We start from the raw sequence: 16,981 nt of genomic DNA, 5'->3' as shown, positions 1-16,981 counted from the left end.
AAGACGTAAGATATGAGATACCAAATTTATACCTTTACCGCAACAAACCTCAATCGTATGTAGTTCACAATCCATACCCCATCTTCTTCTCGCCTAGCAACTGCCCTTAAGGCTTCCTCAACTTCTTCGAGAATTTTATGCCTGTAGCTTGGTCCTTTCTTGTCTGCTGCATCGAGCCAAGGAAATCCGAATGTTTCCACCCAGGCTTTCGCGGTCTTATCCTTTGGCAGTTCAGTAGGTCTATGCGTCAAACTTGTATGCGTAACCTTGAATCCATTTCTTTTCAACAAGCTTGACATTCCTTGTTCGGTTGCGAACCACCACGGCGAAAGGCCTTGCGCTTCCTCATAAGTAACACCGCAAACGTGAACCATGGCGCTGATCAAGGCCGAGTGGACTTCGGCACAATTGCCAAACCCGCCGCACTCTGCAACGAAGAGCCCTCCAGGTTTCAAGGCATTCCGCACGCCGTTTACCACGCCATCACGCTGACTTGGATCGCCTCCAAATACCCAGTGTAGGGCCGCATTACTAAAGACCTTGTCAAACGTCCCCCTCTGTAGCTCCTCGATGTCGACAAGGTCCTGAGCGGCAGCAACTTTGGTCTCCTTCAAACCAAGTTCCTTAGCACGAGTGATAAGCTTATGGCTCGGGTCAACGCCAACAAGACGTGCACATCGGTCTTGTAACGTACATGACAAAACACCATCACCGCATCCAAGGTCTAAGATATGGTCTTCCGGCTGCGGATCAAGCAATCCGACAACTGCGGACGAGAGTACGGGAACGAATCCTGCGTTCGAAGAATACGCATCTGCATTCCTTCATTCAGGCGATTAGCTCTCTGTTCCGTAGATATACGTCGGCAGCTAAGGGAAGTTTACCAATTATCCTTCAAAGTCATGGCTTAATTTGTCTACTGTTTGAGAGGTGGGTGCTGCTCACTCGTCAGTGCCTACGCGCTCGACCTCGAGCTTCGAGTCACCCCACGGCCAGCACCTGTGCTTGAATGAAATAATTCAGGTATTTTGCCAGAAAAATAGAGAAACGCCTCCGTGCCGAAGAAGAAATCCATAAAAAATCCTTGCATCATCCCATAAGTTTCGAGGGGTCGCTAGGCGGATACTTTGTCTGTGCGAACGTCAGGCAACGTTTGATAGCCTGTAACCATTTCCTGGTGGCCTCGTCGTTCAATACGTGGGCACCACTTGGTGAGTGCAGCCGCTGCCTAGCACTTCTCTCGTGGATACCGACCATGGTAACACCGATTGGCCATGCAGCATTGCCAATGCTCAATTTCAAGTACGCGTCGTTCGCTTTCATGTATTCCCGTTGCTGAGCGTAATATGCGATTTCGGCGACACGCGGAAACATGTCTTCCTTCAAGCTCGCCTGCTTCAGGAGTGTGAAGAACGGTTCAAGGAATTCGGCACTCTGTCTTTGTGTTTCAGCGGCAAGTATACCTTGACGACTGCGTTGGATATCCTCTGGTCGTTCATCCATCGCGCACCGCCATTCTCCGACAAGGATACGGAAGTAAGTGTGAAGCTGTCTGTAGACTTTTGCTGGGTTGCCCTTGATGTCCCCCAAATCGATCATAGGATCCTCTTCCGCCATGCTTTGTTCTACCGCCTGCTCCTGCTTTTCGACCGCCTTCGCGGCAGCATCTCGTGCATCAAGCTCGGTTGCTCTTTTCTTCAAGGCTTCCAAATCCACATCACATCCCATATCCTTCAAGATTCTTGCGAGTTCATTCCTGTGCCTTTCGTTTCGCTCCTCAATAAGCTCCAATGCTCGCAGGCGAACCTTCCTCTCATGGTCGGATTCTGCAAACAGACGAACGGGTTGATATTTCTCGCGAAGTCTCTTTGCGACTTCTTCTTCCGTGATGCTGAAGATTTCCGGGTTCGCACTCTGTACGTAACGATTAGCTGTGTGCCTTTCCGCCGTTGATAAACACGATAGACACCTCATATTTCTCCTGAGCCCTCTGCTTTCTCGCCTCCTCGGCCTTTCTCTCGCTTTCGGCAGCTTCTTCAATGCGCTTTCTCTTCTTCTCCTCTCTCTCCTTCTCAAGTTGGGCTTGCTCTTCGAGATACTTGCGCTCCCTCTCCTTCTCCAGATCACCGCGTCTGAAGTACTTTTTGGGCTGGGGTCCTTCATCTGAGGCTCCAGCGGACGATGCGAGCTGCTTTCTCTTCTTCTCAATCTCTGCCTGAAGGAAATCCATTGTTGGTGCGGTGTTGGTTGTTTTCCGAGAACGGAATGTAACGAAGATACGCGAGATCAGCAACGACGTAACCACCAATTCGACCATGACTGGAGCAGAACTCGACCGTCAGAAGAGTACCCCCTTTCTATTACGATTGTTTCATCGCCAGGGAGGCTTTCATCCGTGAGTCTATGTTGCCATATCGGCCAAGCAGGCAGAGCTGACCGTAGGCCTTCAGCATTAATGACTTCCAGGCATATTCTCAGCCAACGGCGGACGAAGTAGAGACACACACCTGGTACACTTCCTTCCACGTCTATGTGAGCACATGGGCTGATCTCTGAGGCAGGAAAGATGCTACGCTCTACGAACTGACCACTGTTCTTGCACAATCACACCCTACCGTGGCACAGCCTGGCACACGATGTGCTTTCAGACTGATATATGCAGATACGGTGCGTGGCAGGTTCCAAGTGAAGGAACTGGGTACTGTACAAGTTGGCGGAGAGAAGACCGGATCGGCCGCCATGACATTAGATGAAGCACGGTTTGTGGTTGGAGATTGGATCGATGTTGCTGTCTTCTCAGCAGGGCATCATGGACTTCCTGAGGCGCGCGGTATGTCTTTCGCAGGTGGCCGAGGCGGAGGGCCGTCTTTCCGAGGAGGAAGAGGAGGTTTCAATGGAGGTGCTGGTGGACCACCAAGAGGGGAATGGAAACGCGGCGACGATCGAGATACGAGCTACGGCAGAGGAGACATGGGAAGGGGAGGAAGAGGACGGTGGTGAATTTTACCTTCCATCCAGCACAATATCCTACATCAATGCATACCCACGGCTACTATCTTCTTCCCCGGATCACCTTCGTCTTCGGTTTTGGCATCGATCCTCCAGCAGGTGCCCCTTCTTCCATACCGCCACCTAATCCACCCATACCTCCCATGTTACCCATCATTTTCATCAGCGAACTCATGTCAGGCATACCCCCCGCTCCGCCCATACTTGGCAATGCTCCAGGCCCGCCCATGTTGCGCATCATCGACTGCATATCGCCCAAGGGGTTTTCTGATACACCACCACCGGTCAATGCGGGCGAATGGAGTGGTACGACGGTGTTGATCTTCCAGTGTTTGCCTTTGGGTACGGCAGGTGGTGGAGGTGGTTTGTCGCTGGGAAGGCCTGGGATGGGCAGGCGAAGTGCAGACTGTGGTGTCGTGGGGTTGTGCTTGAGATAATGAGAGATGGCGACGTAAAGATCTGCTTTGTTCTTGACGATGGGATGCGCGAACGACCCATCACTCTCCTTGAATTGTAATCGTACACGGCCTGGGTTGGCCCAATCTTGTGGGTGAGTCTTCTGAGGCTCCAAAACGCAGCTGAATCCAATTGATTTCAGCGCATCTGCCAAGTCCTTTGCCAGCGGGTTCTCAACAGCCAGCTCCTTATTCACGCGACGTCCTTCCTTGTGCGATCGGTTCTTGTCAAAGTAGCATGGGTAAACACACGTCCATGATTTGAAGTGCGAGTCGTCCTGTACATACTGCACGCCGTCCGGTCCAATGACTGACTGTTGACGTGTCGAGGGATTCGGCGGTGGTGCGAAAGCGGGTGATGAGATTGCAGGTGAGTTTGGTTGCAGTGACGATGCCGGCGTCAGAGTAGGATTAGGGAAAGAGCGCACGGGCGCAGCGGGGATGTCGAACTCTGTATCGTCGTCGAACTCCTCGATAAATGCTTGCTTCGACATGGTTGATTCCTCTTCAAAACCTTGATGATTTTCTGTGGACTTGCTCGTACAAGCTCGAGCTCGACGCGACATGCAGGCGTTGACGAGGGGTGATGCAGGCCTGCTACACCTTTACATCTTATTTGGAAGGGTATGAAGTGTGATTTGAAGTGGAATTCATGATTGGAATTGTAGGGAAACGCCTGGCAGTTCTACGCGCTGGGGCATCCAATCCTCACGTCGGCCGTATCACGTCAGATCAAATCCATTCACGGGCCTTGTTCGTCTCCTTCTGGTTACTCGTCGCTTCCATCTTGACGACACACAGCCACAACATCTGCTTGCCGCTTTCTTCCCGTACGCAAGGTCTCAGCAGGGCCTTTGTGACGACCCACCTTCTGAACTTCACCGGCCCCGATGTTGTGCCACTGGCCGCTTCCGTTTTGATCCGTTTCGCTGCTGGTTCTTCATCATCTCTGACTTTGTTTTGCAACGCAATATCATCGAGCTCAAGATCGTGACCGTCAAGAGTGACCGCGGCATCGTCACCTATTTCAATTGCAATGGAGCTGTCCTCTTTTGGTATTTGTAAAGGGCCGAGCAGATGTTTCAACTTCTTCGCAAGGTATTTATGACCGGAACATCGTAGTACCTTGGGTTCTGTTGAACTTGCACTGAAATGCAAGTCGTTCAGAACAAAGTTCTTGACCTGAAGGATCAGTTGTCTTCCAGCAGCTTCCGTATCAATATACGGTCGCTTATACCAAATTTGCCCTTTGGACGCGTCCACCGAAAGTCCCGGTCCTTTAACACCTTCGACCGGTAGCACGACGTCCTCGACCTCCGTGCTGTTTGGTGCTTCACCCTCTTCCCAACCATTGAATTCATTCCGTCCCGGTGCAATCTTCTCCACCAACGCACGTAAACCGTAGAATCGTGCATCCTTCATGAGATTTTGTCGGTGCGTTTCAGAGCGAATTTCCACCTCGTAATTCTGCAAATATGCCAGAATATCCTGAAACAAGGCAGACGACCTCGGTAACCGTGAAGGTGGTACTTCTGGAGGACGGTGATCACCATACATCTCTTCATGCGTGCTCAGCAAAGCCTGGGGATTGGGATGGTTGAAAAGCGAGGCGAACCCGAGCGTGAAGAAGTTGTTTCCATCGCCAGCTGGATACTGGACTTCGTTGAAGATGTCCTTCTCGATGCGAAAAGATCGACCTCCTACATCGATGTGGTACTCCTGAAAGAGCCGTTGTTGCAGTCGCGAGAGCTTGTAGTACATCGCATCAGAACAGAGATAGATGAAGTGCTCTTCGGACTTTGGTGTTACATAGTAACCGCGAAGATATCGCACGATGTCCTGGAAGACCTCCGGATCGCGATCGAGAATGAGGGTCTTGTCCTCGTTGTTCTCAAAGTAGCACGTAAAGTAGGATGGAGCATCTGAGCAGAGCGCAGCACCGCTTATGCGGAAGACTTCGCTTCCGATCTGGATAGAGTAGACCTTGTCTGGTGGAAGAAAGGGTGCTTGTAGTTCTCTATCTGGTACGTCTGTCATCCTTTTGGTTCTGTTCGTTGTTGTTGAGTTGCAATTGGTTTGGTCGTCTCCGCTGAATCTGGGGACGGCCTGGGAACTATGGGGTACACCAGCAGGCAGTGATATACACACGCTGACATTCTTAAGGCAGATAGGAAGGAATGTATTATCGAAATTGTTATCCATCTTCCCTACTATACTCCCATAGGCTTCTCGGGCCTGCACTCGGGAGGAATGGGGGACGCTGGGTCGATCTTGGGATGGTTGACGTGTCCAACCTTGTAGTAGACAGGATGCTCGTTGTAGAACTTGAGCCAACCTTTGAGCTCCTTTCGATGTTCTGTCAGCTTGGTACACTTTCCGTGTCAATGGGGTAGCCTACCTCCTGCCTCTCTTCGGGAATTCCACGCAAGTCATGAGTCTGGTCTTGCGAGAAGCAACCGGTGATGTACGCTCTAGCGCAGTCTTTGCCCTACTCATTCTGTCAATCTGAGTTCGTATTGCTGTAGAGGAGTAAACCATACGGTGAAGAAGTTGTAAGCTCCGCCTGCAGATGAAGTGTGTCAACGTCAGTTCGTACAGTCATGAATACAGCACCACATACCCTTTCCATAGATTCTTGGGTTTGCAGACACATCAAATACGCTCCCACTATAAGGTCTCCGTTAGGATGTCTCGAGTGAAACGCGGTATGCGAGTTGGCCTACTTGATAGCGACGTAAATAGGCAAGGACAGATCTGCGCCATCGTATAGCGCCAGCTGCTGCTCGGTAAGGTTCAAAGGCGTTTTCTGGTTCGGAATTGTCAGCCAGGACGTCGACAAAAGTATGTTCAACGAGGATCCGGAACGTGGGTGCACTCACAAACATCATCTTGTATCTGTTGATGTTGGTCCATTTTCCCTTGTGTCCCCACAGCCAAGACTCAGTCACGAAATACGATAGAACAAAGTTGATCACGAGAAGAAATGAGATCCAACGGAACAGTTCCACCAAATTGAAGCCTTTACCAGCGGAACTGGAAGGACGCGTTTCGCGCTCCTGCTGCCTGCTGAAAGGGGAACGCGGAGTCTCATTCACCGTTGAAGCAGCTGGCTGCTGTCTTTGACGAATCGTCTGATCAGGTGTACTGGCCATTCTGACGTTGTTCTCTTGTTAAAGTGGTGATGTTTGTCGTCATGCGTCAACAAGCTTCAACTATCGCGTCGCCGTGAGAAGTCAACTTACGAATCCTAAGGCATTATGTATGGAATGAATAAAAACGAGAAAGCTTGAATTCTGGATAAAACACTCTTTTACAGCGATAATAAAACACCTCCATTTCCATCCCTGCACCCCCACCTATCTTGAGCACATACGTATACTAATCCTAACCATGACCGCCAAACACCGAACAAGACGCTTAGAAACACTTGCGGTAGACGATGGAAGGACCAGACTCGTCGTACTCCTGCTTTGAGATCCACATCTGCTGGAAGGTGGAGAGGGAAGCCAAGATGGAACCACCGATCCAGACAGAGTACTTGCGCTCGGGAGGAGCAACAATCTTGACCTTCATCGATGATGGGGCAAGAGCGGTGATCTCCTTCTGCATACGGTCGGCAATTCCAGGGTACATGGTAGTACCACCAGACATGACGATGTTACCGTACAAGTCCTTACGGATGTCGACATCACACTTCATGATGGAGTTGAAGGTGGTCTCGTGGACACCAGCAGCCTCAAGACCGAGGACAGAAGGCTGGAAGAGAGCCTCAGGAGCACGGAAACGCTCGTTACCGATGGTGATGACCTGACCGTCAGGCAACTCGTAAGACTTCTCGAGGGAAGAGGACTGAGCAGCGGTCTGAATCTCCTGCTCGAAGTCAAGGGCAACATAACAGAGCTTCTCCTTGATGTCACGGACGATTTCTCGCTCGGCGGTGGTGGAGAAAGTGTAACCACGCTCCATAAGGATCTTCATCAAGTAGTCGGTCAAGTCACGACCAGCCAAGTCGACACGGAGAATGGCGTGAGGAAGAGCGTAACCCTCGTAGATGGGGACGGTGTGGGTGACACCGTCTCCGGAGTCGAGAACGATACCGGTGGTACGACCGGAAGCGTAGAGGGAAAGGACGGCCTGGATGGCAACGTAGAAAGCGGGAGCGTTGAAGGTCTCGAAAACGATCTGGGTCATCTTCTCGCGGTTGGACTTGGGGTTGAGGGGAGCCTCAGTAAGCAGGACGGGGTGCTCCTCGGGAGCAACACGGAGCTCGTTGTAGAAGGTGTGGTGCCAGATCTTCTCCATGTCATCCCAGTTGGTAACGATACCGTGCTCGATGGGGTACTTCAAGGTAAGGATACCACGCTTGGACTGAGCCTCATCACCGACGTAGGAGTCCTTCTGTCCCATCCCGACCATGATACCCTGGTGACGGGGACGACCGACAATGGAGGGGAAAACAGCTCGGGGGGCATCGTCACCGGCGAAACTGTAGAAGCATACATTAGCATTTACTCCAGAAAAATGTCTTCGTTGCGCCCTCTCAAGTCAATGCGAAGTCTCCATGCGCGTCCACGTCATCCTTGGGACAAAGCAATAGCAACAAGGACCAAGATACATCCCTCAATCGGATTTATCCTCGGATGAATGCTCGTCCAAGATGTGCTGCGCACTACGTCTTCATGCCAATCATCGCATACACCCGAGAAACCCCTGGCAGACTGACATTGCAAGAAAGGGGGCAGAACGACGAGATGGACTTACCCAGCCTTGCACATTCCGGAACCGTTGTCAATAACGAGCTAGAAACGTTGGTCAGTACCGAGCAAGCACATAGTCGTAGCAATTGTGACGTACGGCAGCGACTTCGTCTGTAGAAAGGGCGACACGTCAGCATGGAGACCAGGAAATGCGGTGAAACGAGAGCAGAACGTACCTTCCATTGTGTTTATGTTGTTTGTCTATAAGAGAAGTTGATTGTAGGAGAAGCCTTTACGGTAGAAAGGACGAGAGGTGTTGGTGGTGGAGAGGTTGTTGGATGGGAAGCGCCAGGGAGTCGGACGTAGCGTCATTCGCTCAGGCGCCGCTCAATGCCCGTGGGTTGGGAGGAACGTCGGACGAAATAATTGAACCAGAAACGCTTGATGGGACGAGTCAAGAGATATCTTTATTTAAAAATTATCTTTCGCATGTCTTGCGTTACTTGATCCTTAGGATCCTACCTTTCTTTAATCTAATTCCTTTTATAAGGATGATGGTTTAAAATAAAGTCATTTCGATTCAATTGTTCTGTGAGGTCCGGAGCCCACGGCATCCCGTTCCAACCGGTACCGGGTGCAGTCTCGCTCTCGAGTCGAGCTTTGGCAATACATGCGATTGGACGGAATCTTCAAGGTATAAATCTCCATGATCGACTATCCAAGAAGCAAGACCTACGCCGTACCCCATAACTACCATTAAACCCGTTCGCACTGCCTGTTCTGTCATCTCACCGCATCACTATCGTCACTCTACCTCTTCATAAACTTGTCAAACCAGGCGATGGTTGCCTTTGTACACTCCTCCTTCGCATTCTTGATGGCCTCCTTCGTCAAGTCACCGCGAACAGCAAAGCCATGGGTCTGGCCTTCAAAGACTCGAATGTCATATTGGATTCCGAGCTTCTCAAACACTTCCTTGGCGGTGTCGCATGAAGACGGGGGAAACATAGAATCTTCTGAACCAGCATAGATGGCAGTGGGAGCAGAAACTGGGTAAACCTCGGACGGGAGCGAGACGTTTGACGGGTGACAAGCCACAGAGCAAGTGATGGGCGGGTTCTGAGCAAAGACGATGGCATGACGTCCTCCCCAGCAGAAACCAACAAGTGCAATCTTCTGGTGCTCTGTGTTGTTCTTGATGTAGCTGATGAAACTCTCAATCAAGGGCTTTGTGACACCGTCCCTGTGACGGAAGAGCCAAGGACCGAACTGAACAATGGCAGACGCGGTATCGGTACTGTCACGAAGAAACATTAGATTCGTCGCCATTAAAAACTGTACGGGCACTCACATTTTGGTGAAGAAACTCTTAGGCTCCGCAGCCTCAGATGGGGCAATCTTGTTCAGAAGAGACTCGGGAAGAGAGTCTCCTTGGTGGAAATCGGGCATGTAGACATAGTAACCGGCTTTGGCGTACTCGTCTGCCAACAGCTTCGAGTTCTTCAACTTGTAGCCAAAGATATCGGTGACGAAGAGGACGACAAGCTTCCTGTCGCCATCCTCTGGCTCGGAGATGTAACAGTCCAAGCCGTTCACCTTCTCCTCCCTGCCGTTTGGCTCGCCCTCGTGCAAGTGACCGGACGCACAGCAGTCGCTGATTGTGGTGGACATAGGGTGCTTGACTGCTTCTTCCCTTGAGCTGGACATTGTGATGGACTTGGATGTATGGTGTAGTGTTTGAATTGGAGTTGTGTTTTGCACGGGTCATGACGTACCCTCACGTATGTAGATATCAAGTTTTACAAAGAAGCTATCCTAATTTATTGCTCTCAAAGAAATGTCGTTTCTAGTTTCCTGCCCAGTACAACCCGTTGTGAGTAACGTCGGCCGAGTCCCACACCAAATGCGTGCTCGAGTTGGCAGGACGCTCAGGGAATGCGTTCTTCAATCCGTCCCAGACAGTAACGTTCTTCAGCGCAACGCTGCCCTCGCCAGATCCTACCCACCATCCAAGGCCAGTAGAATCAATTCTCGCCGGGTAGATACGAGATGAGATGGCGACACGGTTGTTTCCAAACACTTCCAAGACGGAGTTGTCGACAAAGATGTCCAACTTGAGAGACTCCCGCTCAACCTCCATGTTCGTAGTATTCGAGGTCTTGTAGGTGTCCAACAAGAACAAGGGAGCAACGTGCGTGTAGGTTTCCACATAAGTTGCGTTGAGGAGGGTAGAGTTCTCGCGGACGATGGAGAGCTGCTGAGCGACGGGGTCGTACTTGATCAAGGTCTGTTCGTCACCGTCAGGGCTGCGTCTGACGACAAAGCCGACGGGTGCTGTTCCGCTGAGCTCAATCTCAGCGTGAATGTTGAGCGAAGTGCTGTTGATACCGAGACCAGAGTACTTCTCGGTGCCGTTCTTAGCCTGGACGGTCTTGTTGGCAAAGGTAGTCACCTCCGCTGTCTCCCTCAAGGAAGCAACAACGTCCTCAGCTGGCTGCATACCAAGTGTCGTCATAGACCACTTGCCATCAGCACGGCGAAGCGCTCTCCATGAACCACGTTGAGAAAGAATGCCGTCGGTGTTCCTGAGGTTCTCGTACACTTGCGTGTACAGGTGACGAGGGAGTGCGAAGGCTCCCTGCCAACCCATTGCAGTTTGTCCGCGCAAGATGTCCTCCTCCTTGATCCACCCGTAAGCAATACGACGGTCCTTGGGGGCGTCATAGAAGGTGTTCCACGCGTAAGCCAAACCCCAGTCAAGAACACCAGTGGAGAGTATGTTGGTCTGGGCAGATCCGTTCTCGGAACGGGTCATTTGAACTTCACTCCACAGCGCCCACTGGTTAGATGGGTGCAGAGTGGTGTTGCCACCTTCGGCACCAGCAACAACGTAATGGTGCTTGGTCTCGTTGTCACCGCCGAACTTCTCGAGCTCAGTGAGAGAGAATGCTCCGGCAACCTCAAAGTTGTACCCGAATGAACCAGAGTAAGTCTCGCTCCAAGTCTCGTTCGCGGAGACGGCGAAAAGCGGTCCAAGGTAATTCCAGTCAGTCAAATTGTCCGGTGGCGCATAGTAGAATTGAAGCCTAGGACCAACGCCCTTGATACCGGAACCCATGATGGCGTAGTAGTTACCGAGAGACGAGTCACCGTGGAGAATGTCGTCCATTTCCGCCCACTGGCCGAAAATAGGATCGCGGAATCCGGTGATGTTAAGATGCGGCGGAGGCTGGGGAATGACATCCTCAATCTTGGTGAAGCTCTTTCCACCGTCAGTGGAGATAGCAAGGCTCTGCGCCTCGGTTCCATTCAAGTAAGTCTTGGCCCAGTTGGTGGGAAGCTTGTCAACACCAGTGTAGAAGACGACCATGACGGTCTCGCTTGCGTTGCCATTCGTAATGTTGAGGCCGTTCACTCCGTCCAAGCCGTAAGACTGGTTGCGAGGAAGGAATTGAGCGGATCCAGAAAACACACCGAGGTGGTCAGAAGTGCCGTTGGGCCCAGTGGCCAACGGCTCGGCCTTGTTATCTTGCCAGCCACCAACGTCGGTCCAGGTAACCTGATCATAGGAGACAGCGTGTCCCCAAGAAATGTTACCCCACTGTATATGATTGGGGTGCCATTGGTACATCATGTGATAAAGACCAGTAGCATGGTCGTATGAAGGCGCGCAAGGATCGTTCATCCATGAGTGAGGTGCCAAGAAGCGAGACGAGGGCCTCCAGCGGTTGAAGAGAGTGTTGTTGGGCGCAGAAGCGATGTCGACGTCGGCGAGGTTAACGGTGGAGTAATTCTGAGCGCTGACTGCTCCAGCTCCGAGGAGCAGGGCACCAGCAAGTGCGGCGGCGGAAACCATAATAGAGTGGAATCACAGATGGAGAAAGCCCTTGACAGGCGGGGGTCTGACTACATACTTATACCCCAGTCCCCGAAGACTGTTCAAGGACTGAGGACCGGAGAAAAGGCCTATGCGTCCTGACGATCCTTACGAATGACGTCCTAGTCCCCCGCTTGTGGGGCTCAGCTCGTACCATGGGGTATTCATCCAACCCCGCCGGTAGCAATTCCGGTTCATGAGATCCGTCGCAGTAGAGCGTGGGATGATGTTGGCGGAGGCGTCGCTGGTTCACGCCAGCATCCTCCACAGCAATCTAACGCAGTCTTCTCCGGATCACCGAGATGAGCGGAGAGGAGATGTGCGAAGAGCATCGTGCGACAGCGGTGAAAGGTTGATCTGGAATGATAATCCATGATCAACGAGAACCAACCATGCCCTCAGCGAGAATCCTCATCCTGAATAATACAGAAACGATAAGTCCAACAGTCTGAATCAAGAGCAGCCAAACGAGGTGCGGGCATACGGGGTGACGGTGGAGGCTAGCGGTTACGTACTGGGACCGAAACCGCAGCTTGGACCGAGAAAGTACCGAAAATGCAACGCCAGTGATGGAATGGCTCGACGAAGCGAATAGACGTTCGGAAAGGTTAAAATCCGTTTAAGCGAGATGATTATGGATTGGAGGCTCCGAGTTCTTTAGCCGGGCCTGATCCGGAGCAGGTATCTCACCAGCTCATCGCCGAGCATGCATGGCCATGGGCGCGGAGTTCGATTTCCGAACGCGCTCCATGGCATCAAGGTTCAGATCCTGGAAGGACGTTGCATCTGATTACCGAATATTCGCCGAGATGGAGCGAAGGATGCACGTTCGTGTTCATTCCCGGGGTCGTCTGTGCGTGTACAGCTGACCCACATTGAGATGTCTACATTTCACAGGGGTCACCCATGATTCCAAGATACCGTCGTATATATATAGCTGCAGCGTTCTCTGTACATGGAGCTTGCCGCAGTTTTGGTGTTCATGACATCCTCCACATCGTTCAGAGCGCCGTGCAGTAAAACCTAAAAAGGTATAAAGCTCTGTTGTTTTGGGGTTTCCATGTCATGTTCTTGCACAATCTACCATCAGATTGCTATTGCTATCGCCCGAAGCTACAGAACCAGTGTAGTTATACTGATAAACACCGAATCTTCCGACCACCTAACCGTGGGAATATGGTTCATAACTCTCGATCTGCCCGCAGTGGGCTGTACACCTATATAAACAGGCAATATCAGATAATATAGATAGGCATGGAATGGGCATGGGCGCGGCGCAGGCGAGCATGCCTTTAAATTCTGACCCTCATCGTTGAAGGACATGGTAATTGACAAACCCTAACCCGTTGGCCAGATATCGGCTGAGTATAAGGTCTGATAGCTGCAGGTTGATATTGGAATCTTCTGGTACGCTTTTTCCCATGATGAATAATGCCATACAGAAGCTTTGAATCCGAACGTCTGGAGTGTGATGAAGATGTTCAGGTGAGGTGGCAAGGTTTCCATTGGTTCATTCATGGTTTCAGAAGAATTCAGGCAAAGTTCGAGAGAAGGTTGACCAGGCCAAGACGCTGTCGGCCATAATCTTCAAAAACATGTGTCGAAATACTAGAGGATGCAAATTTTTCAAGCAAACCCCAGATAATTTTCGGTAGAATCCCAGAAATCTCAAGTTTGGGAAAGTGTCCTACGTATGTGAGGATCATGAATGACCAGGTCAGGTTCAGTCCATGCTCTCTTTGCCGTGGATTAACCAACTTCATCATAGAAACGCGCACGATTTGTCCGACAGAATCAGAACTTTGTTAGGCGCACATGAAACCCACAAGAAAACTGTGAACGCGTTTGGTCTTAGACATCCACATGGATTACGTGCGTTGTCATGGGTTACTACTACCTGGGCAGGGATCCCATACGAAATCACAGAGGTACGATGCATGGATTATCGTGGATTGTACACGTTCCAGAGAATCATGGATTAGAAAATCTCGTTTAATACATGATGTTCGATCGTGGAAAATCCATGGATTTCGGGGCCCAAACCTCGATTGCTAAATCACACCTTAGTTTGGCTTAATCCAAGATTTTATTCCGCATAATTCATGATCGATATCAGTCCACAATAAGAAGTCAGTTCTCTGCACGATATTTTCGGGCTCAATCTATACTTTATCCTGTTCAATCCTCGAATTTGGTTTCATCCAAGCTCAGTCCGCGACGGCGCCCGGCATAATCCGTGATTTCTCCGGGCTGTGTCCGTGATGATGTCAAGAATTGTAATCCACAATTTTGTCTAGGATTTCCGCCAGGATAGTAATCCGCAATGAAGTGCATAATTCGTTTGTAATCCCAGACAAATTCGAGATGACGTCTATTAAATTTTTGCCTAAAGGAATTCGGGTTTACTTCATGATTTCTGACTTTGTTAGGTCCCCCTTCGGTCCTTAAGTCCTCCACAATAACTAGTGGCGGATGTGTGTTTGGCGATTTTGATGTTGTTAATGCTCATGTAGCCGTGAGCTGCAGCGGATACAACTGATTGACTTCATGAAATCGACGTGAGCGGACTGAAACGTCTTGTTGGGACAATGGCAATGTACAAAGCTTTTGTTAGAATAGTTGAGGTGCGGGTGTGAGGCCAGCTTGGATCATTGACAGGCAGACATATAGATGGCTGGCAGAGTACCCCTAGACTCCTTGTGACAGAAAGCATCGCAGAGTGAGACAGTACCTAGGCATTCTCGGTCTTGACCGGTTAGGTGACGTTTCCTGGGTTTCCCACGTCAAGGGATTACTGCAGCTGTCGTGGGATCATAACGTAGGAAATCGCATGCGAGTTGAGATATCATGGAACATGCCCTGCGAATGTGAGAATCGGGAACCAAATCCGAATTGACTTGGGCAGGTGCGTATCCACACCATTATCGTGGTTTCGACTGGGATTAGTACTGCGTTACTATGCGAGCCAACACCCAAACAAGATCCTGGATTACAATCTCCGACACAATATGGGACAATGCTTGAAGTCATCATGGATTAAGCCTGAGCATGATGCTTTGGATTACAATCCGAGATCTCGATGAGAACAAGGACTGTAACCAAGAAAGGTCGCAGCAAACTCGCCCCTGAATTCGTAAGAATCATGGATTGCTAGTTGTTTCATCCATGATTTGTTGATTGTAGAATAAAAGTACTCTGTTTTGGATGACGCCACCCCAACCATGATCTGGTTCTGCATATATGATGAAGTCCACGTTACTCCTTGATCGTATCATGGATGTCGGGACCCAAACTACCATTTTTTTCCCGCATCATCCACAACCCTATCCGGCATAATACACGAAAAAAGTTCGGCATAATCCATGATTCTCTCGTGATGCATGATCCTTTATGGTTTACCCTTAATCCATGATTTTTGCCTCGTCAGGCATGAAGCCCTATGACTTCAACTCTCATGGCATTCCTGTGCTATGGTATTGGGCTCATAAGATATCCATGATGAAATTCTCACGGGATCATGGTGTTTGGATGGGGCCTATTTCCTTACATGTGCAATAATATTTGCTGTATATTCTAAATTTAACATCTCTGTATCGGGCTATAAACTATATTCAATCTTGATTAGGGGTAGTAAAAGTGTAGTAGTTTTTAAGCAGGATTAGACGATAATGGCGATTATAATTTCTCAAGTTTGACCACACCTACATGTGCTATGCTTGACTATTCTCTGATGGAGTATTTTTCATACACCCAACTTTGAGGTAACAAAGATAATCATGATTTGGGTTTGATATAGCGCGGTTGGTATGACAACAAGCACATATAATTCAAGTGTATTATCTCTTACCAAAGCTTGACTACCCCTATTTAGTTACACATTTACAGTATTTTCGGGAGAATTTCATGTGCTTCCCAGAGTCAGAGTGTTGACCCCCAATCAAAATCAATCATCAGGGGATTATGAGGACTTGTTCCACGGATCCTTCTCAAGTTCGGAAATCAGTAAGACTCACTGCGTAAGGTGATATTGATATCATGCATGTGTCATGTATGCATCATTACCTCATGCTCATCCTCTATTACGGCCGCGGTCCAGCACATACCCTACAAAGGGAAAAATTCATGCAGTAAACCCGATCTCTCTTAGGAAGTGCAAAATCCACATCAAAATCGCGGATTCGTCTGGGTTTACACTAGTACTGTGTTACGCACTTCATCGTGCATTACTATTCTGGCAGAGTTCCTAGACAAAATAGTGCATGACAATTTTGACATGATCATGGATTGCAATTCCTCATGAAATCATGGAGCACTGCCATAGCAAGTGTCGCCGCAAAATACTTGAGAAAATTGCGAAAATAACACCTATATGCCTTGAAAAATTGAAGGCTTGTTACACACAACTGTACGTTTCATGGATTTAACCCAGAGGGACCTCCTGCTGTAGTGGTATGATCAAAAAACCTGATGCGAACATTGGAGAATTACGATATTTCAACCTGATGATCTCATGCCCTAACAGCCTGCATTTTCCCGCCATATTTGTGGGGCTAAGCGTAATTTCCTGTCTATCAGCAGCAAAGAGCAAGACCAGGTGAGGCTTCCTTCCAAACGAGCTTTTGCCAACCCTCCTCATTATAGGACACAAGTACTGCGCAGCTCGCGTGATGCGGCGGGAGAAACTACATGATCATTGCACAAGCGCATCATGTCGTCCACACGAGGTTAACACGTGCTCGTGGAATATACACCAGCGCCGAGTCCGTGGGGCTGGAATCAGTCTGCAAATTACATGACGCCATTTGTCATGTACTCTGATTACACGTCGTGTATTCATTGTGTAATCTACTTACACAACTGATGACATGATCTCCCCGTGGTCTACATGTCATGTTAACTTTACAATCTTCTGTTTGCGCTCCAGGTTGACAGGAGCGGGACAG

The 16,981-nt window shown here is 49.8% G+C and overlaps 8 protein-coding genes across 8 annotated transcripts; all 8 read right to left on the bottom strand.

Annotated features, from left to right (window-relative positions):
- Positions 1–26: 26 nt before the first annotated feature.
- On the bottom strand, positions 27–942 carry SAICODRAFT_89896 (methyltransferase; the record flags this gene model as incomplete). Its single annotated transcript, XM_019171664.1, has 2 exons — positions 885–942; positions 27–822 (listed from the first exon to the last, which is right to left on the bottom strand). Exons 1-2 carry the CDS (start codon positions 902–904, stop codon positions 27–29), a joined length of 816 nt encoding a protein of 271 aa, XP_019025971.1. The 5' UTR covers positions 905–942.
- Positions 943–1,082: 140 nt separating this feature from the next.
- SAICODRAFT_64592 (Prp18-domain-containing protein) lies at positions 1,083–2,256 on the bottom strand. The gene is made up of 2 exons (XM_019170084.1): positions 1,970–2,256; positions 1,083–1,914 (listed from the first exon to the last, which is right to left on the bottom strand). Exons 1-2 carry the CDS (start codon positions 2,228–2,230, stop codon positions 1,090–1,092), a joined length of 1,086 nt encoding a protein of 361 aa, XP_019025970.1. The 5' UTR covers positions 2,231–2,256; the 3' UTR covers positions 1,083–1,089.
- Positions 2,257–3,223: 967 nt separating this feature from the next.
- On the bottom strand, positions 3,224–3,712 carry SAICODRAFT_43804 (SRP19-domain-containing protein; the record flags this gene model as incomplete). Its single annotated transcript, XM_019168752.1, has 1 exon — positions 3,224–3,712. A coding segment is annotated over one exon (489 nt), but the record flags the coding sequence as incomplete, so codon positions are not given.
- A 466-nt stretch (positions 3,713–4,178) lies between these two features.
- On the bottom strand, positions 4,179–5,529 carry SAICODRAFT_29464 (uncharacterized protein). The gene has a single exon (XM_019167417.1). The coding sequence runs from the start codon at positions 5,499–5,501 to the stop codon at positions 4,197–4,199; it is 1,305 nt and encodes a 434-aa protein (XP_019025968.1). The 5' UTR covers positions 5,502–5,529; the 3' UTR covers positions 4,179–4,196.
- Positions 5,530–5,660: 131 nt separating this feature from the next.
- SAICODRAFT_29463 (cytochrome b5) lies at positions 5,661–6,497 on the bottom strand. Its single transcript, XM_019167416.1, has 6 exons — positions 6,344–6,497; positions 6,188–6,270; positions 6,085–6,131; positions 6,005–6,027; positions 5,863–5,952; positions 5,661–5,809 (listed from the first exon to the last, which is right to left on the bottom strand). The coding sequence occupies exons 1-6, from the start codon at positions 6,350–6,352 to the stop codon at positions 5,675–5,677; spliced, it is 387 nt and encodes a 128-aa protein (XP_019025967.1). The 5' UTR covers positions 6,353–6,497; the 3' UTR covers positions 5,661–5,674.
- A 230-nt stretch (positions 6,498–6,727) lies between these two features.
- Positions 6,728–7,992, bottom strand: SAICODRAFT_206877 (actin protein 4). Its single transcript, XM_019166305.1, has 2 exons — positions 7,722–7,992; positions 6,728–7,688 (listed from the first exon to the last, which is right to left on the bottom strand). Exons 1-2 carry the CDS (start codon positions 7,878–7,880, stop codon positions 6,882–6,884), a joined length of 966 nt encoding a protein of 321 aa, XP_019025966.1. The 5' UTR covers positions 7,881–7,992; the 3' UTR covers positions 6,728–6,881.
- Positions 7,993–8,971: 979 nt separating this feature from the next.
- On the bottom strand, positions 8,972–9,868 carry SAICODRAFT_6043 (putative cytoplasm protein; the record flags this gene model as incomplete). Its single annotated transcript, XM_019169763.1, has 2 exons — positions 8,972–9,458; positions 9,513–9,868. The coding sequence occupies 2 exons, from the start codon at positions 9,866–9,868 to the stop codon at positions 8,972–8,974; spliced, it is 843 nt and encodes a 280-aa protein (XP_019025965.1).
- Positions 9,869–10,007: 139 nt separating this feature from the next.
- On the bottom strand, positions 10,008–12,017 carry SAICODRAFT_53979 (Arabinanase/levansucrase/invertase; the record flags this gene model as incomplete). The annotated part of the gene is made up of 2 exons (XM_019169253.1): positions 10,008–11,537; positions 11,577–12,017. 2 exons carry the CDS (start codon positions 12,015–12,017, stop codon positions 10,008–10,010), a joined length of 1,971 nt encoding a protein of 656 aa, XP_019025964.1.
- Positions 12,018–16,981: the final 4,964 nt, after the last annotated feature.

The sequence above is a fragment of the Saitoella complicata genome, assembly GCF_001661265.1.
Source record: "Saitoella complicata NRRL Y-17804 unplaced genomic scaffold SAICOscaffold_5, whole genome shotgun sequence".
In the NCBI taxonomy this organism is placed as follows: Eukaryota; Fungi; Ascomycota; class Saitoellomycetes; order Saitoellales; family Saitoellaceae; genus Saitoella; species Saitoella complicata.
Note: the sequence above shows the minus strand (reverse complement) of the source record. Positions and strands in the feature narration are given on the sequence as shown.